General features: G+C 40.5%; 2 protein-coding genes across 6 annotated transcripts; one reads left to right on the forward strand and one right to left on the reverse strand.

Moving 5' to 3' along the window:
- The first annotated feature begins 465 nt into the window (after nucleotides 1–465).
- Nucleotides 466–19,757, forward strand: mia2 (MIA SH3 domain ER export factor 2). 5 transcript variants are annotated; one of them, XR_009927469.1, is made up of 29 exons: nucleotides 466–709; nucleotides 886–1,019; nucleotides 2,355–2,441; nucleotides 2,630–7,073; nucleotides 7,215–7,427; nucleotides 7,643–7,743; nucleotides 10,616–10,747; nucleotides 10,919–10,940; nucleotides 11,057–11,145; nucleotides 11,369–11,440; nucleotides 12,079–12,189; nucleotides 12,445–12,516; nucleotides 12,655–12,759; nucleotides 12,895–13,017; nucleotides 13,218–13,382; nucleotides 13,487–13,577; nucleotides 13,697–13,764; nucleotides 13,862–13,932; nucleotides 14,020–14,121; nucleotides 14,224–14,320; nucleotides 15,028–15,095; nucleotides 15,372–15,457; nucleotides 15,693–15,806; nucleotides 16,275–16,409; nucleotides 17,585–17,758; nucleotides 17,881–17,933; nucleotides 18,066–18,222; nucleotides 18,333–19,428; nucleotides 19,463–19,757. XR_009927469.1 is itself a non-coding variant. In XM_062441050.1 (29 exons), exons 1-29 carry the CDS (start codon nucleotides 589–591, stop codon nucleotides 18,530–18,532), a joined length of 7,347 nt encoding a protein of 2,448 aa, XP_062297034.1. In that variant the 5' UTR covers nucleotides 466–588; the 3' UTR covers nucleotides 18,533–19,757. The 5 variants fall into 5 exon arrangements, 4 of the variants coding, with proteins under 4 accessions (XP_062297034.1, XP_062297035.1, XP_062297033.1 ...); XM_062441050.1 differs by having other exon boundaries at nucleotides 2,630–5,917; nucleotides 5,978–7,073; nucleotides 18,333–19,757; XM_062441051.1 differs by having other exon boundaries at nucleotides 2,630–5,752; nucleotides 5,990–7,073; nucleotides 18,333–19,757.
- Nucleotides 19,758–21,183: 1,426 nt separating this feature from the next.
- On the reverse strand, nucleotides 21,184–26,898 carry brms1la (BRMS1 like transcriptional repressor a). Its single transcript, XM_062440806.1, has 9 exons — nucleotides 26,767–26,898; nucleotides 25,150–25,309; nucleotides 24,782–24,872; nucleotides 24,514–24,641; nucleotides 24,319–24,398; nucleotides 23,949–24,045; nucleotides 23,745–23,834; nucleotides 23,556–23,620; nucleotides 21,184–23,461 (listed from the first exon to the last, which is right to left on the reverse strand). The coding sequence occupies exons 2-9, from the start codon at nucleotides 25,286–25,288 to the stop codon at nucleotides 23,363–23,365; spliced, it is 789 nt and encodes a 262-aa protein (XP_062296790.1). The 5' UTR covers nucleotides 25,289–25,309; nucleotides 26,767–26,898; the 3' UTR covers nucleotides 21,184–23,362.
- Between the last annotated feature and the right edge of the window lie 319 nt (nucleotides 26,899–27,217).

Genomic DNA, 27,217 nt, shown 5'->3' on the forward strand with positions numbered 1-27,217 from the left:
GTTATGACGCTATCATTGCGCGCCTCGTTGGTTGCCGTGGTAACAGACGCCAGCCGACGTGTGCTGTCATCTTTGCGTAGATAAAAAGGGGCAAAGTCCACAAAATGTTTGTTTATTCCATTCTGAAATGCAAATGACAGACCGTCCTCCTAATATTAGACTCTAAAGTAAAATGAAAACCTTTGATATCGGTCAAATAGATAGATATTTATTGACACTTATAATAGAGTACAATCATGTGAAATACTTTGGCTGGGAGGCTCCATTAGTCTACAGTAGAAACAGTGGATACATATGTGAAATATGACTAAATATAAAAGCAATTAAAAAACACATTTTAAACAGGCGGTGGTTATTGCACAAAGGTTGAAATCAGGGTTTTTGTATTGCATGCAGCTCTTAAATGTTAATGATTATCCCCATGCTTACCTTAGCATATATCTTATCTCAGCTCTCTCATTTGCTTTTGAGTCTTCATGACAGCAACAGCTTAGAGGCAATGTCCAATTGCCAGCACAACTTGCCAGAGTTATTTTTCCCAATTATGGATATTTTCTCTTTATACACTCCTTGTTAAAAACGTCAGGAATGGCTGTTTCACAGGCTTACATTTTCCTGTGGGGTGCAGGCATAGTTTTTGTGATTTTACCTCACTTAAATCTGGGATTGTTGTCTGACTACAAGATCTGCGCAGATTCTGAGTGTGCAAGTAAGTGCTAAAGATATTATATCAATCTTAAGTATTATAGACTGTAATAGGCTACTCATATTAATTGTCTTTTTTTGTGTGTGTGTGTGTGTGTGTGTGTGTGTGTGTGTGTGTGTGTGTGTGTGTGTGCGTGCGTGCGTGCGTGCGTGCGTGCGTGCGTGTGTGTGTGTGTGTAGGCTTGATGAGTAGGGTACAGGCCATCAGGGACCAACGTGGTAAAGATTGTCGTTTCCTTAGCTTCAGAAAAGGAGACTCCATCTTTGTTTATCACAAACTGACAGGAAAGAGGGAAGACCTCTGGGCAGGCAGTGTACGTATGATATCTCTCTTTGTCTCTGTCTTTTCGTCCATCTCTAGAAATAGTCTCTTATCTCAGGTACTATATGTTAAAACGTGAGATTAGTCTTGATTACAGTACAGATAGTTATGGTTCTCGGCCTTGATTGGTTGAGCCATGTTACATGTTGCATGGAAGCTTTTGCAATACTGTGGCAGAGAACCACAAATGCCTGTGGGAGCACCTCAGTTCATTTATATGATATAATGATAGCGACATATTAACATGCTGACAGAAAATCAATGCAACATGTTCCACTTCTATTTAAGCAATCAACTTTTATGTATTACTTAATGTTTATTTTATAAGTATATAGCATGAACCAATGTCACAATATCACAGCATTTATAGCCTATTCTAGTTTGCAATACCTGTCCCTAAATATGCTTTAAAAGTATAAGAACAGCATTGCATGATACATTTAATTATTTATGTAGTTGAAAGATTTATTTAAGCACCAAACCATGCTATTTTATTATCTTATAAAAAAATACATTACACAACCCAGTTCCTAATAGGGATTTATGAGCCCTGGTAATTTTACTACATTTTTTAGATGCTCTAAAATTCTACAGCTTCTGTAGAATTGTGGCTTTTAGCCATTGCAAAACATAATCAGTGTTTATTTCCAGTAAGCTGGAAGCATGCACCTGTATATCCAAAAACATGTTCATTAGGGCTTTAAATCTGGAGAAATGAATGTAGTTAAATAAGATGTGAAATGATCAGTAATATGCAGTACAAAATTATGACATGACGTTGTTACATTGTGATGGCAATCAAACCCTTATCTGAGAAATTATGATCGATGATTTAAAAAAAAAAAACAGGAACAAAGCAATAAAAATAATTCACCTGAAGTATGAATAGACACTGTTTGTGGATGATTCTTTACTATATTCTACACTATACACATATTTCCATGAGCTGAAACAAACAAAAAAACAAATGTTGTACATGTACAGTACCAGTCAAAAGTTTGGATACACCTTCCCGTTCATTTGATTGAGAAAGTGTGCCCAAACTTTTGACTGGTACTGTACATAACGACCATAATACAAAATTTGTATGTGCTTTTTCTGTTGTGATAAATCAGGCTCACAATCCAAGTACCTTTCTGACAGGACTAGATAATCTATAGTCTTTAAACTGACGAAGGAAACCATTGAAGAAATTTGACAAATGTGCTTCATCTTCTTTGTCTTGTGTCTTTCTCATTTACTCTCACATTGACTCTCCTGTGCACCCTGTTCATTTCTTTCACAATACTGCTGTGGCTTTATAACTTATTTCCCTTTTTTAATTCAGATTGACCAAGAGTTTGGCCATTTCCCAAAGGATGCAGTGGTAGAGGAACAGGTTTATGTGACTTCGGAGAAAATAGTGGAGACACAGGTAAATAACCTCTCATTTCAATCCTACTTTTTTATAATAATATAAGTGCAAAAGGTGATGAAATAAGAGTAATCTTACATTTACATGCATCATTTACTTGCTTTCTTAGCAAATGTAATCATATATCAAACCAATGAGCAATGTCTTGTTACTTAAGTGCCATATTTTCATTTCCTCTCCTCATTCAGGAATCAGACTTCTTCTGTATGGATGAGTATGGGAATATCATTGACTCCAGTCATTTGGACCCTGATTATGAAGGTGATGACAGTGATCAGATAATCCCAATCCAGGAGTCAGAAACAACCCAAACCAGCCCAAACACTGATGACACTAATGCTGGAAGTCCTGCAACACCTGAAGATGTCTCTACAGAATCTCCACCGCCAGCACCGGAATCTGAGGGCGAATCAGCAGGAGAGAACGAAGAGAAAAATGATGGCGATGAAGGTGCCGGGACTGACGAGGAAGAGCACGAGACTCCTGCGGCTCCGAACGAACAAGGTGGGTCTCCCTCCTCTTCCTGGCTCAGTTCTTCAGTGACAGGATGGTTAGGTCTGGGGGAAGAGGAAGAAGCTGGCAATGTGGTTGACGAAGAGAAGAAAGACGAGATTGAGGAAACGCAGGCTGAAGGTTCTTACACTTCTTCAATGATGGGGTGGGTGGGGCTAGGAGGAGGAGGAGGAGGAGAACCTGATGATGCCAAAGAGAGCTCAAATAGTCAAGAAGAAGATGGAGAAACTGCTGATTCTTTCACTTCAACCATGACCGGGTGGCTTGGTTACGGAAGCGATAAAAAGACAGAACAAGAGCATGATGAAGAAGTAGAAACGGATGAAGAAGAAGAACAGGCAGAGAAATTCAGGAGCAGGAAATTGTCTCTGGACCTGGAAGCCAATCAATTACAAGGTGAGGAGGAAACGGAAGAGATGGGGACATTGGGTTGGCTGGGAAGTGGTCTCTCCAGCACACTGGGGTTTGGCTTGACCAATCAGGAGTCAGAAGAGGGCGGAGAGGGCGGAGAGGATGAAGAGACGAGCCAGAAGGAAGAGGAACAGCCAGCATCCAGCTCGTGGTTAGATTTAGGGATCACGGATATGTTGGGCTTCGGGAAAGATAAGAATGAAGAGAATGAAGAGACAGAGGAGGACGAAACCTTAAAAGAACCAACAGACTCACAGAACGTGGTGGACACTAGTCAGTCACAACCTGCACCGACAGATGAGGCAAAGACAGAGCCAAGCTTAGAGAGACTAGAAGAAGAAGAAAAGGTTGCAACCAAAACAGAACCAGTACTTGAAGCAGAAACAAGAGAAAAGACAACTGAGACTCAACTAGATCAAAATCTCCCATCAGAGACAGGCAGCACAGCATCAGTCGATGTTGACAGTGATGGAAAGTTAGAAGAAAAGTCCCAGTCCATGCCTGACAGTTCTTCCCAAATAGGGAGTGAAGAAGAAGAGGAAAGTAAAATTTTAGACGATAATGCGAATGAGAAAGATGTAGCGGGTGAGGTAAAGAAGAAAGAGATGGAGGATGAAGATCATCAGATGCCTGAATCAGTAGGAAATGAGGACGAGGTTAACAGCAAAGAGCCAGGAGAAGAAATTCAAACTGCAATTGACCGTGATCAGGATTTTGTTCCACAAAATGACATCAGCTCAGGCTCTGTTTTCAGTTCTGGTGATTTAAAGTCAACGGGACAATCTGTAAGTGAGGCTCAGGAGGTCAATAACGACGACAAAACAGAAAACGTGAAAGAGGAAGAGGCAGAAGTTAGAAAACGCATTGATAACACAGAAGAATCTAATGAAATGTCTGTTGAAACTGGTGCTAGTAGTGATGATCATAAAGCTGAAGGGAGTAGTAAAGAGACAGATGTGCTTCACCAAGAAATTCCCATGACTCTGAGTGATGAGTCAGCAGAACACAGTCGAGTCAGTGGTGGTGCAGAAGAGAGCAGTGGAGAGAGTCTACCTTTATCACCTGACACAGCTGAGGAGAAGAATGAACCAGAGCTTAAAGAGGATGATACTTTAACTACTGATCATTTAGACACACCAGCCATTACTGATAATAACCCAGAAGCAGAGACACATCATGGTGAGTTAGGACAAGAGTTTGATTCGTCCCATACTACTAATGAAAGTGCTGAAATGCATGAACAGGCCTTAGAGGAGAATACAGGGACATTTTCCTCTCATGAAAGCATTACCAATCAAGATACCACTATGGACAACATACATCTGTCCACTGTGACTCCTCCAATGCAAAAAATGGAAGGCGATGAAGGCGATGCAGATCAATTAAAGAAAATGGAGAACAACCTGCAAACAGCTCAAGCTGAGAAAGAGATGTTAGACTCTGAGAAAGACTTTATGAAGGAATGTGACCAGAAGTCTGAAAGAGAGGTAGAGACTGAGGAAGAACCAAAGGGAGAGGAAGAGCGGCAGAAGATAGAAGAGTTAAAGGAAGGGGAGACACAGGAGGAGTTAAAAGAAGTGGAGGAGATAAAGGAAGAGGTGAAGATGCAAGAATTACAGGAGAATGAAAAGCAGGAGGGGATAGAAGAGTTAAAGGAAGAGGACAAACAGGAGAAGAAGGTGGAGGACTTAGAAAATGAAAAGCAAGAGGAGATAGAAGAGTTAAAGGAAGAGGTGAAATTGGAGGAGTTAAAAGAGGTGGAAGAGATTAAGAGAGAGGACAAACAGGAGGAGTTAAAGAAGATGGAAGAGATGAAGAAAGAGGAGAACCAGGAGGAGTTAAAGGAGGTTGAAGAGATCAAGAAAGAGGAAAAACAGGAGGACTTAAAGAAGGTGGAAGAGATGAAGAAAGAGGAAAAACAGGAGGAGTTAAAGGAGGTGGAAGAGATGAATAAAGAAGAAAAACAGGAGGAGTTGAAGGAGATGAAAGAAGAGAAGCAGGAGGAGTTAAAGGAGGTGGACAAGATGAATAAAGAGGAGAAACAGGAGATAGCAGAGGAGTTGAAACAGGAGGCAGTAGATGAGTTAAAGAGAGATGAAAAACAGCATGAGGTGGAGGAGTTGAAGAAAGATGAGAAACAGGAGGGAGTGGAGGAGTTAAAGGGAGTGACGAAGCAAGAGGAAGTTGGGGGGTTAAGTGAAGGTGTGAAGCAGCAGGAAGTGGAAGAGATAAAGGAAGAAAAGAAGAAGGAGGTGGTGGAAGAGGAGTTAAAGGAAGATGAGAAGAAAGAGGAAGTAGAAGAGAAGAAGCAGGTGGAGGAGTTAAAAGAAGAGGTGAAGCCTGTTGAGGAATTAAGGAAAGAGGAGAAGCAGCAGAATGTAGAGGAAGTCATGGAAGAGAAGAAGGAGGAGGTGATGGAGTCAAAGGAAGAAGAGAAGCAGGAGCAGGTGGGGGAGTTAAATGAAGAGGAGAAGCAGCAGAAAGTAGAGGAGGTGAAGGAAGAGAAGAAAGAGGAGGTGATGGAGGCAAAGGAAGAAGAGAAGCAGGAGCAGGTGGATGAGTTAAAGGAAGAGGAGAAGCAGCAGAAAGTAGAGGAAGAGAAGAAGGAAGAGGTGGTGGAGGAGTTAAAGAAAGAAGAGAAACAGGAGGAGTTGAAAGAAAAGGAAAAGCATGATCAAAATGACATTGGCAATGAGAAAGAAACACAAGACTCAGAATCTGTGTTCTCTGAAACAGCCGAAAAGACTGAACAGAATCTGACAGAAAGCTTCCAGGCAGAAGAAGAGAAGAGGGAAGTGGAGTTACAGATAGAGGAAAAACAGGAGGCAGTAGAAGAAATTAAAGAAGAGGAGAGGAGGGAAGTTGAAGTAAAGCAGCAGGCAGAGGATCTGGTGGATGAGATGAGGAGCAAAGAGGAAGACAGTAGTCAAATATTATCAACCAGGACAGAGGAGAGCGAGAGGATCTCATTTAAGAGTGATGAGGATAGAATACAGGAGGAAGAAAAGATGAAATATGAAATGGCAGGTGACAGCAGCACCACTGAGAAGATAACGGAAATACTCTCTGAAGATCACAATGGAGAGGTGGCAGAAGATGAAAGTGGAGGAGCGTTCGGCCTTTTCAAAAATGCCTTCGGCCTCTTCGGTGAAGCTCCAAGCCCTGAAATAAAGGAGTCAACAGAACCGACCCCGAGTTTGGATACCAACACAGGTGAGACGTCTCAGCCAGAAGCCTCTTCGACCCCTGAGCAAGATTCCACTATCGCTTCAAGTCAAGTTTACACTGAAGACACCATGATCCAGCCATCATCTGCCTCCTTAACCCAAACCCCTTATCACCCCAGCTCTCCGTATCCAAACAAAGAAGCGTCCCTCAAACCGAAAACCCCCTCCAAACATTACAAAACCCTCCTCGTCCACATGAGCGCCGACGACACGGCTATTTTGGAGGAGCTCTTTGGGCGACACAAGCTGGAGTTTTTGGATTTCATTCTGGGTGGATCAGAAGCCGTGACTAAGGACCCAGAGTCTGAGTCTATATTGTTTGATATAGAAACACTCCTGCATCACCAAATGGAGATGCTCTTTGCTCCAAGCATGAGGCTCACGGATTCACCGCAGGAGGATAAGGAGAAGACCAGGACACTCATCGTGCTTCAGAAACTTCAAATGCTGCTGGAAAGAGTGAAACAGGCATTTAACACAGGTAGAGCAACCCGTCAAGGTATATGGCAAAATTTCTACAAAGATCACGGCTGATGTTAATGGTGCTCTGATTCAATTACATTTGGCTATTTTAGTATAGTTTGGTATTTGTCTCATTCAGAATGCATGTGTGTTCCCACAGGGGACGACTCAAGAAAAACAGGAGATTCTTCTGTAGGCGTGCATGACAACATCCGCAGAGATGAAGAGATGAAGGAGAAGAAAGAAAGAGATGGAAAAATGAGTGGAGACACTGGAAAAGAGAAGAAAAGTGAGAAAGGAGGAGGTAAAGAAGAGAGAGTGTCCACTGAAGAAAAGAAGGTGTCACAGCCCGGATCACTACAGCAACTGGGAGGTATGGATGACCCACGTATCCCCTCATCATGGAAGATTATTAACAGATGAGAAGATGAATTTTTTTTTTTAAATTTAGCAATATAAAACCTTGGGTTAGAGTCTAATAATATTGCATCACCAATATCATCAGATTATGGAGTATATTTATGATACCATAAAACGAGTTTGTGATAAAAGCTTAAATGTCCATTATGTGTGTGACTCTGACCCCAGACGTAATGAAGCAGATTCTGGACTTTGCTCATCAGACTGTTAAAGATTCATCCACTCATGCTCGTGCAGTGGCAGAACTCCTCATATGGCTTACAGTGCAGGTAAGAGTTATCAGCTGATCCAATCAGATCAATCAGTGAGAGCAAATGAAGGCGAAATAATCGATACACAGATTTGTAAATTGTCTTTGTGATTGTGAAATAACAGAGCAGGTTTACACTATAGAGCCATAAGATACAGTGCTGTGCCAAAGTTTTAGGCACTAAAAGTAAAGTGAGTATGCTTTCAAAAATAATGATATGAATAGTTTATTTATTAATTTATAAAATAACTTCATGTAAAGTTCAGTAAACAGAAAAGGGCTAAATTAAATCAATATTGGGTGTGACCATGATTTGCCTTTAAGACAACACCAGCTCTCTTCAGTACACCTGCACAGTTTTTTCAAGGTTGGCAGTTCTTCTGTGGATTTAGGCATCTCTCTGCTTCTGTCTCTTCATGTAATCCCAGACTGCATGATGTTGAGATCAGGGCTCTGTGGGGGCCATATCATCTGTTGCAGGACTCTATGTTTGAGCTTGTTGTCATGCTGCAGAATAAATTTGGGACCAATCAGATGGCTCCCTGATGATATTACATAAGGAATAAGAATCCTAACATCTAAAGTGCTTAAAACTTTTGCACAGTACTGCATATTTCTCCTCTTAAGTCTTCTCTTCACCAGCATTAAACACAACATACAGAGGTATCAATTATGTGCTTGAAAGGGATGTTTCATCATTGCAACAAAAGTACCATAAATGGAAAAATACCATAAATACCAATAAAACCTCATGCAGTTAGAGGAATATTTTAAAATCCATTAACTTCAGTTTAGTTTTTTCCAGGTGATAAGTGCAAATAAAAGTTAAATGAACAGTAGTTTGGAATAGGTTCATTCTGTGATTTCTTCTTAAAGCATAGTCTGGTGAATACTGATGATAATTTATAGCTGGTAAAAGCGGATTTACACTGAATTCAGGTAACTATTAGTTTATTGATATAGAAGACAACTTCTGTCCTTATAGATACATTATCTATAGGCAACTTTGATTCCAAATGGATGAAAAAAAAACCTGCCTGGCTCTCTTGATTCATATAGTTAAAGTGTTGGGTCTGGTTCTTTAAGACACTGTACTTGTGACATGTTGATCATGTTGACTCTCCCTTTGGCATGCAGCATTGCCTACCTCTCAGCTGTCAAGGATCACTCACATTCCTACTAGTGCTGCTCTACAACACAGGTTCAGCCAGCCTGTAATCTGTTTTAAACAATTTGAAAGGTTTTACGTTATTCTCTAGTTTCAAATGAACGAAAATGAGGCCATTACGGTGAGTATAACCTTTTATATAACATTATATGAATGTTAACAAGTTAACCTGAGTCCAGCGTTCACCTGTGTCCTACTTCGACCAGAGTGTCATTAGCCTCACTAGCCTGAGGGCGTAACTCAAAACAGATGATATATGGTCTCACGCCACTCGAGGGAAAGGGGGCTTTAATGTAAACACATACGTTTATGATAATTATATTAGTTATACGTGTCATATTGTAATACTATAGTTATGTATTTGACACCTGTTTCGTTTGGTGTCACTGTGAAACTGCTCCGACGTGCCAGTGTGGCATTCTACAATTGGTGACGTTGCAAAGTGAACCATTTACATCGGCAGGGGTGTCGTTGTATGTACTTGAGCATGCATGAACACTCTACTCATATATAACACTATATATACATGTATTTAATTTTTAATGTTTATAATAAGTGTTGTATCGTATTTTTTTAAGTAGCAACAATGTTTTCGATTCGTTAAAGGGAGTTTGCGGTGACAATTCAAACTAATCCTCCCCCCCGAGACGTACATTTTGACGTGGTCCACTCTTGAGCGTTTAGGATGGGAATTCACTAGCCCGGTCGGCTGCTTCCGTTTCTGTTCCTTAAATCATGTTTTGATTATAAAATATATCACTACAATATTGGACCAAATGAAATAATTCCGACATGGCGAGCGACCAGTTGGCCAGCAGAGCGGTGGACTTTCAGGCGACGGCGGAAGTTTACTACAGTATCGCCGTGGAGAAAGTAAAGGATGTACGTTATGTGGCAGGTTTGGTTAGCATTTCCCAACTAACGTTAGCCTTCACAGCTGAAGCGACGTAACAGACTGTCATGTAGCCGAAAACAGCTCAGTATTATCCCTTTAAAATGTACACATTTTACCGTGTGCCTCTCACATTTGACTATATGCGTGTCCTGCCAGTTCCACTAACCAGCTGTCAAGACTATTTGGAGATTTTATCTTGCTCTTTCAAATGTGTTTGTGAGATTATTAACGTCAGTCTTATCAGGTGTTATTCTGCTTTCTTGCTGCTTCTTCATGTTTAGCTAAAAAAAGGGCAGGTGTATGTAGATTTTCCATGCAGCAGATAAATATAATACGGCTGATGAAAAGCCAATCATCTTCTGTATTTTGTCTGTGTGTGTTTGTTTGTTAGTTTGATTGTGTGTTTTTGTTATTGCATGTGTTTTAACCCGTCATGCCTGACTTGAATACCTGCCATTGGATTAATTTAAGAAGCCATGCCTTACTAATTGAAGCAGCAGCTGTTTTTTGAAAACTAATGTGTCTAATGTGAAACCTGTAAGATCTGACGCCTAGGTGAAGATAAGCTGCATAAAACTTAAGCTTTAGTGATTAAAGTATTCATTAAAAATAGATTTAACCATTCACTGGAGTAATGTTTTTCTGGTTTATTGAGTAAAAGTCGATACAGGGCAGTCATGTTGTAGTAAGAAACTGATCCTAATGTCCACAATGAGTATTATACTATATACGATCCACTAAGTTAAATAAACAGTGATCCAGATTTTGTTCCCTTTTTCATTACAGTCTGTTCCTGTGGTAAACACTTCCTCTATCCTCTTCTTCTAGGTTGTATCATCGCTGCCTGATGACATCAGACCCGGGCCTGACCTGTACGGGGTGCCATGGGAACCAGTCATTTTCTCCAGTCTGTTGGGGCTGGTGACAATGCTGCTGTTCAGCTGTAGATGTTATAGCTCTGTGAGTATACAGCACAACACAAGCAGTATGCACAGTACGCATGATCATAATAGAGATGCTATTTTATATGAATTTGTAGTGGTGTTGTTGGTTCACACACATAGAGACAAGCTATTTGTCAATCCATCAATCTCTTTAATGACTAATGTTACATCGTTGTTTTCTCCGAAGGTCAAAAGCAGACTGTATCGAAGTAAGTTCTCACTTTCTTAATATTACATTTTCACTAATACATCACAGGACACTGCAATTTCCCCCTCTCTCCTCTCTGTCCACTGTATAGCAACACTGTCTGTTGTTTTTTACCAGGTAAAGAGCGGTGGCTGGCTGAGCAGTTTTCACATCTCCTGGAAGAGAAGTGTAAAGTCCTTGAGACTCTCAGCAAATGTCAACAAGAGGTTGGTACTGGCGCCAAAGCTGACTGTCAGCAACATGGATGCAGAAACTGTATGACGCACACAACATTATGTCTTTGTAATCTAAGGCCAGATTAGTGGTCTGTGGTTGACATGTCTTGAAAAACATGTTAGCGCGAAGCTCTTCATTGCAAAGTAATTGCATATGTAAGGATTCTCGTCAGTAGTTCATATGATGTATTTCTTTGTTATGTGTCATTTGCAGTATGATGAACTGGAGACCTCACTGAGGGACAGTGGAGTCTTGGCCCAAACTCAAAAGACAGAACATCTGGAGGTAAGGCAGAGAGAAAGTGAGTGTGACTCCTGTTGCGACTCGCAAAAGATTTTCCACTTCTCCAACCTGGCGAGACACTGTAACTTCTAAAATTCTTGCGGTTATCCTACCATTACATCTATAATCGCAGTTAATAGTAAAACCGGTTAATCCTGATATCCCTAAGTGGGACAGAGAAAGAAAAAAATCATATAACAACTCAAAAAATTATTGTGGAGTCATTTTTCAACCCTTTTGACAATATCTCATCTAAAGGCTAGCAATTTAATAATAGACATGTCCAATCATCAGGTATACTGGTACAGACGATACAAACAGCACTGAGCTCCTGTGAGCAGCCAAGATCAGAACAGATACACAAGAGAAATGTTGTTGTTCATTGTGGAAGTTTGAGGTTTGCCCAAATTGTAAAAAGATTCTGACCTTTTGCATCAAGCATTTGACTTGAAAGTGGCTCCATGTATTTATTCTTTGAGCTAACAAAATGACACAAATAGTCCCGTTTTCACTCAAGTTACTAAGATTCGGTTGTTTCTTCAGTCATGTTTTTATTTTTGGACTTTTTGAAAACTACCTTTAACAACATTGTAGAAAAATGTTTGATATGTAAGATATTAATGTAATTATTGCTCCTCCAGGTCAAAGCCACACAGTTGGAACATGCTAAAAGGGAGCTGGAGAGGGATATGGATCAATTGAAGGATCAGCTGGACCAACAGAAAGAACACAGGATTGAGCAAGAAAACAGGGTAGGGACACACACTACTGTAAACAATACCAAACCACAGCAGTTATGTTATTAACTATTCAACAGTCAGAAACGTTGGGTTGTGGACTGTTGGTCAGGACAAAATAAGTTGGTTTGGGAGACAGTAATCAAGTTTTTTTTTTTTTTTTTTTTACAATTTTTTGAAGTTTTATGGACCAAACCACTAATCCATTGATCAAGAAAAAATAAGTCAATAAATAAATAATCAAATAAATAATTGTTGTTATCCTTCCAGATAGCAGCACTCGAGGAGAGCATGAAAACATGTGAGGAAGAAGCCAAAAACCTCCAGTCGCAGGAAGAACAGGTGCACATCTCCATCTTTTAACCCCTCCTGCTTCATGTTGTACCCCCTGTTCTCTCTCCTCAGCTGCTTCCTCTTTTACTCCTCCAGTTGCATCACTTTGCATTTTATGACAGTATCTGTCTCTCTGTGTGTTTCTAGGCACAAACCACTCTGAAAGTGTACAGCATGAACAGTGACAGACTACAGAGGAACCTGGAAACAGCTGGAGAGGAGAAAGCACTGCTGCAGGAGAGCAATGCTCAGGTGAGACGCTGCACACACACACAGACACTGTGTCCATCTGTACTCCCTTTGTGCCTTTCTATCCTTCTCTATCTTCCTGTTTTGCTTCTGCACACTCGTTTCATCTCTCTGTCTGTTTTCTGTTTCCTCCTGCAGTTACAGCAGCAGGTGGAGGGATGGGCAGAACGAGTGAGTGAGTTGGAGGAGGAGATGAGGAGGTGTGAGGCCGCCCACAACGGAATGATGCAGGACGTGGCCAACAAGGATGAGCGTATAATTGTACGATTGGTTGTAGCATTAGAAAATATCATTTTCTATATCTAGATTCTATTATATTTTATTAGACAATAGAAATAGTCTGCTACTAAAGAAGACTGCAAATGAATAAATTAACTTTAGTTCACGGATTCACTTTTTGTTACTCAACATAAGTTTTGTGAGGAAATTGGTCAAAACTTAAGTCATTTGTCTGCTTCCAGTCTTTAACGGATCGGCTGCTGAGAATGAAGGCTTGGGATTCAGACCTGGAGGAAGGAGGAGAGGAGACGTCCAATGGGACGGCGGGGAAAGGAGAGGAGAATGGAAAAGGGGACGACTCACAGAGCCACCTCCAGAAAGTCCAGAAACTCATTTATGCTGCTAAGGTAATAACAACAACATCGCCTTTCTGAAGATTTCCAAACCAGACTCACTAAGATTAAACCTCTCCCGTCACCTGCTAATATGTTGTATTTGTATCTGTGTGCAGCTGAATGCAGACCTCAAATCAGTCGACGAAGACAAGGACAGAGTATTCGCCAAACTGAACGATGAAGTCAAAGCTAAAGAAGAACTGGAAGGTGAGTTGAGGATTCACTAAAGAAGTCCATTAAGGTGCCTGATAATACGTATACAGTTCACTGATGTCATGTTTGTTGTGTCTTTGTGCCACTTTGTGTTGTTTTTTTTCCTCTTCTAGGGAGCATCAAGGAGCTGGAGGATGAGCAGTTATCCCTGCAGTCAGACAGTGAGAACTACACAGATCAGGTAACTAACCTCAACTATGCATTAGTGTGATGTTTTATTATATTGTTGTATCACATTCATTTGCCTTTACATGAATACTCTTTATTAATATGATCAGGTGCAGCGATTACAACAGAAGCTCAATATTATGACAGAGATGTACCAGGAGAATGAGCTCAAGCTGCACAGGTATACACATTAAGGATGGAGAAGTTTGGTTTCGGATGTAGCAGTAGAACAATTTTTAAAAGTGTGTGTGTGTGTGTGTGTGTGCAGACTGCTGACAGTGGAGGAGAAAGAGCGCCTGCAGAAAGAGGAGAAGTTAAACAAAGCAGACAAAAACATTGCGTTGGCCATGGAGGAGCTCCAAAACTACAGGTAGCTGCTTTCTACAGAGTGCTATGAAACACATTAAGATTATGTAATATATACTTTCTCTACACACTCAGTCTCCCCTCTACATCATTGTGTTTTCCTCAGACGTCGTGCAGAGGAGATGGAGGAAGAGCTGGAGAAAACCAAACAGGCTTACCAGACCCAAATATCAGCACATGAGAAGAAGGCTCACAATAACTGGGTTAGTAAAACTCCACAAACCACTACAGAAAAATGAGAAAACGTGTCCAAGTCCATTCATTTTATATGGCTGAAGAGTGTTGGTGTAGCTGTGATACAGTCAAATGTTTGTTTTTAGCATTTCCTGTTTCTCCAGCACACACACAGACCGGTTCTGTTCTGTTATGACTAGGTCTCGACCGATACTGGATTAAAGGGGCCTCTACCAGTATTAGGAAGCAAAAAAATTCCTATATCAATATATTGGCTGACAATGATATATGTACAGAATATATACATAAACACATTTTTTGCAGTGATCCCTCAAATGTGGTTATCAAACACTTATGACAAAGATATGATGATTTTTTATTTTTTACAGTTGAACGATTACGCATAATGAAATAGTAAATTTCACTGTGAATTTAATAGTTATAATTAGCTATGAATGAAAAAACAGAGCAAAAAAAACTGTATATACTAAACTTGAATTAAGAAAATGGATCAAATATTCATACAATGCTGCTTATATAACTTTATCATATTGGCTGACTGATATAGCAGTCAGGCTCTAGTTAGGACGCAACAAACAGTCCTGCTGTCATAAACTATAATGTCATTAACACCTTATTCAAATCAGTAGGATATTTATATGTAGCATGCTGATCTTGCCTTTGTCTTTATGTACATGGTGTTTCTGAGTTTTTTTTTGTTCTTTTTTTTCCCCAGCTGGCAGCGCGAGCAGCAGACAGAGAACTATCAGACATCAGGAGAGAAAACGGCCTCTTTAGACAGAAGTAAGCATCATTTCGCATCATTTCCTCACATCCATTAGTTTACTTACTTTAAGGTGTGCTCATTTTTAGGGGCACTCAAAATGGATTGTTTATGTTGGTGGAGCATGAAACAAAAATGGTATAGTTTCAAAAATTCCAAATCAGAACTGAATTTTGTTGTTTTGTGAGCGTTTTCATCTTTTTTTAAATTGACTCATTATGTATTTTTACACTGTGTACATCACATTGTGTTGGCTCCAGAAAACAAATGTTTAACTCAGGCGTGTTTGTTTACAGGCTGACAGACACACAGTTTAAACTGGACGCCCTCGACAAAGATCCCTACGCCTTGGACAGCCTGGCTAGACCACTGCCTTTCCGAGGTTAACACACACACACACACACACACACACACACACACACACACACACACACACACACACACACACACACACACACACAACACACACACACACACACACACACACCCACACAAACACAAACACACATGTGCATTAGTGAGCACACTATGTCCTACACCTGCTGGATCTTTACCTATAAACAATAGGCCACACACTTCCTCAACTGCGCACTCACCAAACTCTGCTTCACCTCCAGCTGAAAGGTCACCATACGGTCCCTCTCCTCTGGGTCGACCCGCGTCTGAAACCAGAGCGTTCCTCTCTCCTCCCACACTGATGGAGGGACCACCTGCTAGACTCTCTCCTAGAGGTACGTACACAGACACCTACATACACATCCACACACAGTCAACTGCAGTTACACCCTCATTGCAACATAAGTATAGATACACTTTTGGTAGAAATTGGTTATTTTTAAGTACAGCTGTGTGTTCCAAATTATAGCGTTTGATGATTGGGATTATTTTACATGCAGTACATTTCCTCATCTAGTCTCATACAGTCATTACAACGAAGCACATGCAACATGTTGGCAGTGACCAGCTTGCTGTAGCATGATCAGCTATAGATGCTGAAACATGTGTAGTAGCATGGTCTGAATGCTAGCATGCTATTGGTTCTCTGGAATGTGCATGGAGGTAAATGTTTGCTCATTTTGGTGTAATTGTGTTCACTGTCTGATGTTTTGTCTCTGGGTTATCGGTTCTGCTTGTTCCTCTTTCTGTCACGCTCTTTTTCCTCTTTCCCCTGCTTTCCATCCCACTGTTTTTTGATCTAGTGGAGCCCCCTGGTGGTCAAGGTGAGATGGAGCGGAGTGGAGGTCCCCACTCGGACAGTGGCTCAATGTCTCCTACGTGGGACAGAGATCGCAGGGGACACATGCCAGGACCCCCCGGGCCTCTCGGACCTCCAGGTGTGTGTACATATCAGAAATGTCTTGTAGATGTACAGGATTTATCAGAAAGGCCTGATGACGACTGCACAGCTGGAAAAAAAGTCATTTTTAACAATTACAAGTGTTTCTTCAGATTGATCAAAACTAAACAGGTAAGTGCTTAAGATTTGAAACTCTTAAAGGACAATTTCACCAAATGTAAACTCTTTCTTGTCAAACAATTTAAAGTGTTTCAAAGTGTTTTAAATGTGCCTCAAATGTAATTGATTTGTGTTTTTATTTCACTGAGGTCCAGTGTTGAAAAAATAAATCTAGTGAGCTCAAGGTGACCTATATTTAAAAAAAAAAAATTGCACCGTGCTGATAATACTGCCACTGAGCTGTGAATGCGAGGATGAAAATAGAACGTCTCTGTTCCTGCTGATTCCTGCTCTCGCACATCAAAGTGAGAATCAGCCTTCAAACTGCACCCAGGAACATTTCTGTCTGAGTCTTCACTCTCAGGGGGGAGACATGCGCATGTGGCACTGCTGGATTTCTGCTTTGCCATTAACCATGCATCATTTTCACTGTGTTACATTATTTATACGTGAATAGAAAATTCTGCACTGTGATTGCGTTAAGGGCCCAGTATTTCCCTGTAGTTCTAAAGGCATTGTGGTGTTGTGCTCACACTGCTATGGAACTCTAAATGCCCTTCTTATTTCACAACAGACATTTTGACTTGTCATAACAGGAAAAGCTATCTTCCATCTATTGTGTCACAGTGAGCCAGCATTAGTGTTATTAGTTATTAGCTGCTCCTGTGTTTGTCAAGTCAAAAGTTAAAGCATACTGTGTGCATGAGAATGCTAGTGCATGATGGCAGTGCATGAGTATTATGTTTATAGCATTGTGAAACAGGAAAACTGCAGTTGCATATGAAGCTCTGCCATGAAAGTGTAACTTTTTATTTTGTCTACATTTAAAATTACAAGCAACAAAACTCAGGTTTGATCATATTTCTTAGTTTTAGGTCAACATGTGCCCATCAGACTTTACACTTGTTAACAAATGGAGCAACGAAATATCCAAAAATATCAATGTGACAAATAAGATCGTTGTTGTACCTTTTTACACCTTGAGAAAGATGTTTTGTTATAAAACTCTTTAAATATCATACCTCTGCATCTCTCTCTCTCTCTCTCTCTCAGGCTACATGTTTCCAGAACCAGGAGGTCCCATGTACAGGAGACCTGTTCCCCCTCCAGGAGCCATGGGCATTCTGCCTCCTCCTGGCTCCCTCCCGCACGGCCCTCCTCTCCCCCATCCTAGGGGCCTCCCTCTCGGTGGCCCACCAAGTCGCCCCCACCCTGCAGACATGGCAGGTGAGTCACTGGAAACTGTAAAACTGCTTTATAATGTTCCCATTCTGTACTGTAGGTGTGAATATCTGTATTTGAATTAAGACTTGAGTCACACCTGCTCTTAAATGTGTGTGTCCATCCAGATGGCCCATACAGAGAGAACAGCCTCGGACCTGGAGAACAGGATCCCAGAGAGGTAAGACTGTGTGTGTGTGTGTGTGTGTGTGTGTGTGTGTGTGTGTGTGTGTAAATGTGTAAATGTGTGTGTGTAAATGTGTGTGTGTAAATGTGCAGTCTTTGTAACATCTACTTTTGAATCTGCCTCTAGTCTGGTCCCGGTGATCGAAGGACTCCCCCTGAAGCAGATCCAAGGATGGGTGGCCCACCCATGGGCCCCATGGACGGTCCCTTCCCTCGTAGAGCCCCTTACGGACCCCCTGATTTCTACCCTCCCAGGGGTCCAGGGGGGCCTCCCATGATGCCAAGTGAGAAGTCACACATCATTACAGCTTTGTACCATCTTCTCTCCAGATGCCATCCCTTTAACTGACTCTCTCTCTCTCTCTCTCTCTCTCTCTCTATCTTCTATCTCCAGTGTGGGCTCCTCCACCTCCAGGCATGATGTTCCCTCCTCGCTTCCCACCCGGCGGACCTCCTCACCCTCACATGCCCTCTTACGGCCATCCTATGCGGGCCCCTCCACCCGACGGCCTCCCTCCTCCTTCCATGGGTCCCCCTCCCACACAGAGCCATTCGCCAGAGGAGCACACACCCTCACCTCAAGACATGATTTGAACCCCGACCGTGTTTCCGATTGAGCCTCGACATGATGTGTTTCTTGTTCAACTTGGGCGTGCAGGCAGCTTTTTTTTCTCCACCTTTTTTTTCTTTTCCGCAACAACTATTTATTAACCAGGTGGATGTATTTAATGATAGCGTTAGTGGAGGGGAAAGAGTTCTCCGTCATTAGCCTCTTTTGAGCTCGTGGCTCATTCTTTCTCCTCCATTTACATCCTGTCTTGTCCTGTCTTTCCTTTCACTCTCATGCTGCCACAATCATCATCCAGCTGCATTCCTTGTCAGGTACTTCCTGTTGTTGTGGAGTCACAATGACAGCTGTTTCACATATAATAGAAAAATAACACACACCGCAGTTTGCAGTGATTATGCTGATCACTGGAAGTAGACTTGAAAGTAGGAGTAGGAGGCTCTGCGTGCATTTCTCTTCTTCTAGATGAACAATAATGAATCATTTAACATCATCTAAACAAAAAGAGGAAGGCATATGGAGCCAGAGTGTGCAACAGTAATTTCACAGCAGCCTAATCTTCTATATGTGTCTGTATTTATGTGTGGGGGATGTTACCATGTGAACCAGAAACTGTTGTTTCTTAGCTTTAGGATGCCAGAAAGGTTTTTAATTAAACCTAGGACTAAATGTGTGTATGTAGGAATGCTGAATGAGTGAATGGAGCGTCTCTTGTTAACGTTTCATGCTGATGACACAGAGGAGGAAATACATCTTTTTAGGCTTTAATGTGTTATATTTGTCATACCAAGATTAATCATCATAATTAACCCTAACCCTAAAAACTAGCCGTTTAACATCTGCTTTCACATTTTGTCAGATCATGTGGTATTTTCATTGTTTTGTCAGAGACTGAACTGGGTCCCCTAAATACTCCTCAGAGGTCACATGAGACATTTTCTAAAACATAATTATAGTGCGTAACTTAATTTTACCGGCTTTCTTGTGGGATTTTTAGGATTTATCATAAAAGCTACTTTTTTCAAACCGAACAGCAGGAAACAGTGCTTTTGATCTTGTTACATTGACTTGCATACGGCCTGGCTTGAAAAAAAAGGTGTCTTATAATAGCTGCCTGTGTTTTCTTGAAGTAAGCTGCGACTCAAATGGATTGACTGGATAAGTGGCTTCCTTCAGAGCCAGAGAGATGACATCTATGTGAATTTTGTATAAAGTGATTATTAATAGATGAATAAAGACATGTCAAATTGTCATTGTCTCCAATTTTCACTGATGTAGCATATAACTGCAAATACATGCTCGTGGAATAGTAACGGCAATCAATTTTCACATTGTTGGTAGTGGTAAGAAACGGCTTCTACACTCTTCACAGTTTCGTAGCATTTCTGTTAGTTAGCTGACATCATTTCGAGGGATTTTAAAGCAGGAAAATCTCATGTGTTAGTAACATTCATGATGGATGGTTGTATGTGTTACATTCAGGTGTGCTGTTATTGTACATACTAGGAACTATTACACCTACTGGGAAAAATAGTTATTAGTAAAATGAGAAACACCTGGTTATACAGTGTGTTTTCATGTACAGTAAATACAGGATATGCAGATGATGTCATTATGTAGAAGTGTCCACTGTCACTCTTCTAGTTGGAAACAAGCTGTCGTACAATCAACCGGACTGGTCTTGCATTCTCCTAAACATCACCATGAGGTAAAACGACTGCTTTTTATTTAAAATATAGACATTCTTTTCACACTTTGCTAAAGCAGAAATTATTATGCAATTAGCAGAATTTGCCTTAATCAACAAAACCTACATTTGTCCCAGGCTTGTATTTGGTCTTTAGTAAGATGAGACACACCTGAGCTTATGTACATTAATTCGAGGGTAAGCACATGATGTCACTGTATGTGGAAGCTGCAACTGTCACACTCTCTCTCTCAATAAGCTGTTAAATAATTGATTCCTCAACCAAATTCAGTGATTTGTTTTAGAGTGCTGAAAGCTGCAGAGAAAAGTGGTCAAATGAAGCAATATTTGCAGTTGCTGTGTAAAGTTCAGTAAAAGCTGTTTTTTCTGAATGAAACATAGAATAAACTCAAACAGGCATGTTTATGGGGGTCGTTATTATTTTTGATCAGGCTGATAAATCCATCTTTAAAAGCCTGACTAAGCAAGCAGTATGTGTAAATATTAAGTGATGTTTATTTTTCATTTTTCAGCTACTTCTGTTTATGAAAATGGAATGAAGCTGTGTGTGAGCTGTGCCAGTCAGCGCTTGCCTGCAACAGAGTGCACTTGTGGGATAAAGAGAAATGTACCATTAAATCATTGATCACACTCTCCATGCACCCTGCGGTCACTGCTGTGCAAGAGAGAGATCCTGATGGTGTACTACCTAAAGAGGAGAAAGTGCTTTTAATCACTGGAGTGCTATCAATCCATTTTATTAGACAGATATACTGTAGTGTTAAGTCCTCTAGGACTTCGGCAATTCCTGTTCTCTTTCAGTGCTGTAATGGGTTATGGAAAGCTGCTAAATATTTCATTATAAGTGAGGTAATCACAAGCAAAGAGTCATGGCTCCTCTTGGTCTGACAGCACCTTCTACTACAAATGATAGATCGGCGTGTTCATTGCTAAACATACTAACAGAGACACCACACAGTACTTTATAAAACAGATTTTAATTGTAAAACATCCCATCCACATCATCCATGAGAAAGAAAATAATGTACCTGACACATTACTTCACATAAACTTGTGAACAATCACCACCATCACCTTAACACCTCAATATCTCACTTTATAAAATCAATACTATCAAATGGCAGTTTGTTCATCCTCTTTTATAAACAGTGGGATATAAGTGTGAAGATTCAGTGATGGGGTATGATTGGAAGAACATGTCAGTTTCTCCTACAGTCTGGTTGCTTTGTTGCACGTCTTTACAATGAAACACAATCACTGCAGGCTTTAAACAAAAATCCAATCTAATAAATCCATTTAGTCAGCTTTATAAACAAGCAGTACTTCTTGTCAGGATGCTTGTCGAGATGGAAGAATTGTCGTGTTCATCAGTAATAAAGAAGAAGTGTGACATAGAAAAAGAGAGAGAGAAGAGGTAGATACGTAAGCAGAGAATGTACCAATAATACCTGGGTAACTTTAACTTCCTTAAAAGGGATAATTCAGTATTTAATTTTTTCATATGTTATCATGACTTCTCTCATTATTGACACCTGCTTGCGAAAGCTGTTGTCCCAGTTTAACTTGTTAAGAGTAAGAACAGCGGTGTAAAGAGGTATAACCGGCAATCTTGTACATACATGAACAATTAAGGAAACCCCTTATTGAAAGCGCCTCATCTTGATCACATGACAAATCTTTCTCCTGATCTTTTTATGTTAATTGCTGCGATTAAAGATTTAAACGATCTAGGTCAAGTTTGTCTCAACCACTATCGCAACTCTCAAACTGTAATTCCTAAAAAAAATAAAAAAATAAAGCATCATTAAAACAAAAGAAACATGACATTTTCCTGAACTGAACTAGAAATGTAGGCACAGTGGAGTGAAACAACAAAAAACTGTACAAACTGTCATATGATCACCACCTAAATATTCAAAACATCATTTAAAAAAGAGAAATTATAAGTCTCCCATAATATATTTAAACAGACCCACATTAAAAAAATACAAAAAATAAAATAAAAATGGCACAATGAATCAGGTTAATCATGTACAGTATTAACGGCCATTTCCCTGTATGACTGTTGTGGAAGCTTCATCGATAACGCTAAGATGAAACATGTCGACCCTCGTCCTGGTTTGGTCTGACTAAGAAACCTTCTTAGTTAAACTCAAGTTGTTTATGTTTGCAATGGCTCCTGATGTTGTGGTGAGTACAGTGCTCAGACAACTGGGCAAAAAAACATCCACTTGACTCAAAGTCTTACAAGTGTCACTTTAGCTGTGAAACAAACACTACATGAATTCAGTTTAATTTAATTGAAGTATACTGTCAGATTATTTTAGTGTGTAAAGACTATAGTCTTTTGGCACACTCACCAATATTAGATGCTCTGAAGACTAAAAACTTCAACCGAGACTGCCCATTATCAAAATTTCAGCATGTAAACAGATACTGAAAGGAATTTACAAGGAAAGCATTTGAACGATTTCAGTCCAAAACATGACTTCATACCTACTTGGGTGATAAGCAGTGTTTTACTTTCATGCCAGAGTCACTGTGTGCTGCTAGAATTAATAGTTCTTGAAGGCATCAGTCATTAACACAGTATGTGTCATTTTTGGAGTGAAAGCATTCATTTGCATGTAACTTTCTGTTAATTGGAAAACCTCCTCCTCCTCCTTCTCATGCTCTGTGTGAACAGAATAGAACACTTAGAATTCAATAATGTGGTGTAATCATCTCCAGAGTCCACGTCACAACTCGGCACTGCTATCTAACTTGTCAGTGGGGACAAATCATGCTTCTGTTCCCGTTCAAAAAAAAAGAAAGAAAAAAAAGGGGGGGGGGGGTTTGCACCCATGAGTCCTTGTTGTTGTTGTTGTTGTTGTTGTTGTTGTTGTGTGCGCCAGTTGGCACGAGAGGCAGCTTACCGACTGGTGTCGCTAACAGACGAGGCTGTGGTTGTTGTTCGCTGAGGAGTTTAAAGAGGATTTTGGGAAGATTCAGAGAAATGTTCGTCTGTGTCTGTGTGTGTGTGTGTTTCTCATGCTGGGAGAAGTGAATGCTGCTGTGTGTGTTTGTATGTTTTGTGTGTGTGTTTCTCATGCTGGGAGAAGTGAATGCTGCTGTGTGTGTTTGCATGTTTTGTGTGTGTTTGTGTGCTTCAGCAGTTGAGAATGGGTCTGTTTCTGTCTGGTCTGAATGGGAACACGGGGCTGTCTGAGTCGGCCTTCCCTCTGTGAGGACCCAGCGTAGCCACAGCCTGGAGGGGACACACACAGTTATTAAAAGATGCCTACACGCACTAATGCCATCAAGACACAAAGATGCACCTCAGCTCATCAATAGTCACAAACCTTTCTGATAGCTGTCCAGTCCTCCAGGATGTCCAAGTCAGGCAGCATGTAGACAATATATGGACGTGGGCAGAGTTAAGGACAGTGACAAGGGGAGCAGGAATTTAAATATAGGGACACGTTTAGGTAGCAGTATTTGAGATTTATAGAAGCAGTAAAGTAGAGTGAACAGTAGCAGCAGAAGGATATCAGACACCACTGAAGGTCTCCTCCTCTTCTTATCGGGACTTAAAGCATCTCTCCTCTTCTTCCTCCCTGACAACTCGTCATTCCACAGCTCTGATAGAGACACAGAGAAACGTTTCAATGTTTAGTGCATGTGCCGGATGTAATACAAAGTGCCATATGTGTGTAGTGTGTTCTTATTACTGAAGTTAAAATGTGTTGTGTTACCTGATGTAATGTCTATGCTGTGTCTGTCTTCCTCCAGTCTTCTTATTTTCTCTTCCAGTTCACTCTGAACTGTATCAAACAGCAGCAGCTTCTCACTCTGCACGCACACACGCACACACACACACACACACACACACACACACACACACACACACACACACACACACACACACACACACACACACACACACACACACACACACACACAGAGTAATAAGCCCCTCAAATAAAACACAAAAGCATGCATCTGAATATATACATACACCACTGGCAGTGAGATACAAAAACACTCCGTGACATTTAAATCAAATTCAATGACTCACGAAAAATTTCAAGGAAATTAAAGTGTGTGTGTGTGTGTGTCTCTCACCTCCCAGTGCTGGGATGCTGCCTGGATCTCACACTGATACTTGTTCTTCACAGACTCCAAACACAACTCTCTGTAGATACCTGACAAAGACAAAGGGGGGACAACAAAGTGAAAGTGAATAAGGAGACCAGAGTGTGTAAGACTTTATCAGTCTGTACGTGTGTGTGTGTGTGTGTGTGTGTGTGTTAAAGTTACCTGCCACCTTGGTGCGGACCTGCATGTTTTCCAGCAGTACTGCCAGAGGCTCCAGATATTCTGCTGCCCGACCAGCCTCCACCTCTGTCAGCTTACTGTTCACCTGACTGAGACGCTCCCGATACAGCCTGCACACACACACACACACACAAACAAACAAACAAACAAACAAACAAACATGTAACTACGGACATAATTTATTCTTGTCAATTACCTTTGAAAAAAAAAAAAAAGATCAAATAAACATTAAACTCAGTTTGAGTCTTACTGGTCTTTGAGATCAGTGAACTGTTTCTCCAGGTTGGTCATTTCATCCAGACACTCCATCCTCCTCCGCTCACAGTCCTCCTCATCCATTTCTGAAACAGCACAAAGTATTAAACACACACGCATACCTCTCAAGTTTTGCAACTTTATTTTGAAAGAATTTCATAAGGGCCGTGAAAAAAATTGCAAATGTGCATCACGAGCAGTTTCTTAACGGAAGAAAACATTCAATTCATTTCGTAAGAATCTCTACTCAAACCTTTAACAGCAACAAAGCTGCACTTGCATAATGTTTCTCTTCATGGTGGCCAATAATATAATCTAAATAGGAATACTGTGCTCATTTTCTAATGTTTCCGACTTTCTCACCAGAGCTGTCTCCATCTTCTGAGACGGAGGAGGTGTCAGAATCCTCCTCCTCTGAGCTGGATGCCTCGTGCTCATGCTCCTCCACCTCCATCTCCTCTGCTGTGCTCTCCTTCTTCTCCCGGTCACGGTGCACCGGCATGGCAGCAAGTCAACTTCAGACCTGTAGCGTTAGATAGAAAGACAACGTCACAGCTTTACACTTTAAACATATTACTCCATTACATACGTTAAGTTTTAAGGTGTACCGAAAATTTAAAAAACTAAAGCATTTCAAAGCACTTTTTATATCCACTGGAGCGCATTTATAGTTCTGCTTGTACATCTAAGTATCCATTTTCTTTATCATTACTGACATTTTTCCGTCGGTGTGATGTGTAATTATAACCAGGGTTCCCACACATTTTTACCAATGAATTTTCAAAACTTTTCCATAACTATTCCATAATATTTTACCCCATTTCCATGACTTAATTTAAGTAGTTTAACAAAGGTTTAACACACTGGGTCCTCCCCCAGAACATTTTTAACAGAGTAGATGTCATTTCCTGTATTCTGGTTCCTTTTAACAGGTGTTTTGACAGTTTGATCTCACTAAATGATGGGTACATTTTATAATTACATCCAGAGGAAGCGTTTGGATCACATATTAAAAGATATTAAAAAGCTAAACGTATAGAAATTGATGATTTGTATATTCATATTAAATGAATCTACAGGTGATTTTTGAAATTGAAAAGTGGGGGGTCCAAGTTCATGCAGCCTGTCTTATATCCGTTTTCTTTGATATCAGATCAGGTCATCCCTAATTGAAAAATTTTCCAAAACATTTCCAGGTCTGGAAAACTGTTTTTCTATTTTAATAACTTTTCCAGGAATTTTATGACTGTGGGAACCTTGTATAACAGTCATTTTACACTTGGTATTATAAATATGATGTTTGAATGGCAAACAGATGCCACAAATTGCTTTATGGTCACAACTAATGTTACACTGGTGCATTCTTGTCATAAGGGCATGCACACCATGGATGACTGGCGGTCCAAAGCCAGTCATCCAAAGCTATAACTTACTGAGATTTGCTGATGACTTAAGTGTCTACTCATCAGCTGTTTCACACCTGTAATCATTCTTCAAGCATCAGCACATTGCTTAGATTCGTTGAGCAGATGACAGAACATATTTTATTTTACATTTGACTGTACATCACCATTGTTGTTTACCAAATGCAGCTGGTGATGTGGGGGTAGCCACCGATAAACCATAACTTTCCTATTGAAGGATGTTATATGCATACTTATTCTTCATGTATCTATATTTTTGAGCTAGATGGAAGTGTAAGATTACTGTGAATCTTGATGAAGAAGTATAAACCGTACTGGGAAATATATTACACCGCTCGAAATTCGCTATATTTTTTTAAAGTTGTGCACGCATAGCAGCTTTCTACTAAATGGAAGCTGAAGCTATTTGTCTAAATGATTTAACTAAACGACACATAAACATAAAGGTGAACGAACAACAGACTGGGCGAGCATTAATGTTAGCATGTTAGCAAGCACAGCACGACTTGTTCCAAAACACATTTACGATGAAGCTTAATACTAAATTAGAACTCACGGGATACAGGGGTGGTGGAGGTTTGCAGGAATGTTAAAAGAAATAGAATTTTCCAGACAAAAAGCAAGCTTTAACTTCTTTTCTCAATACGTTACAATGCCGCTCGTGTTTTTCAGCTAAGCTAAAAACAAATGACGATAGGGCGGTCTTATTTGTATTGGGAACAGTAGTTTTTCTTCAACTCGAAGGTTCCTACCACCGAAGGACTGAACAACGAATAAAGAACAACATTACCCAGCATGCAGCACTACAGCTCGAAATAGAGACTAATAACGGTCCAAAACTTAAATAGCAGTAGAATTTGAGACGACGCGTTTGTCCGAAATATACTTGACATTTTATTAAATTAATTTACCACATGTTAGAAAAGTTTGCTTGTTGTTCATACAGTCTATGGTTGTTCAGCTATGGTGGCGTTGAATGTCTCTGGTATCCATTATTTTGTTTTCCC

This window comes from Scomber scombrus, chromosome 19, assembly GCF_963691925.1.
Source record: "Scomber scombrus chromosome 19, fScoSco1.1, whole genome shotgun sequence".
NCBI classification, from domain to species: domain Eukaryota; kingdom Metazoa; phylum Chordata; class Actinopteri; order Scombriformes; family Scombridae; genus Scomber; species Scomber scombrus.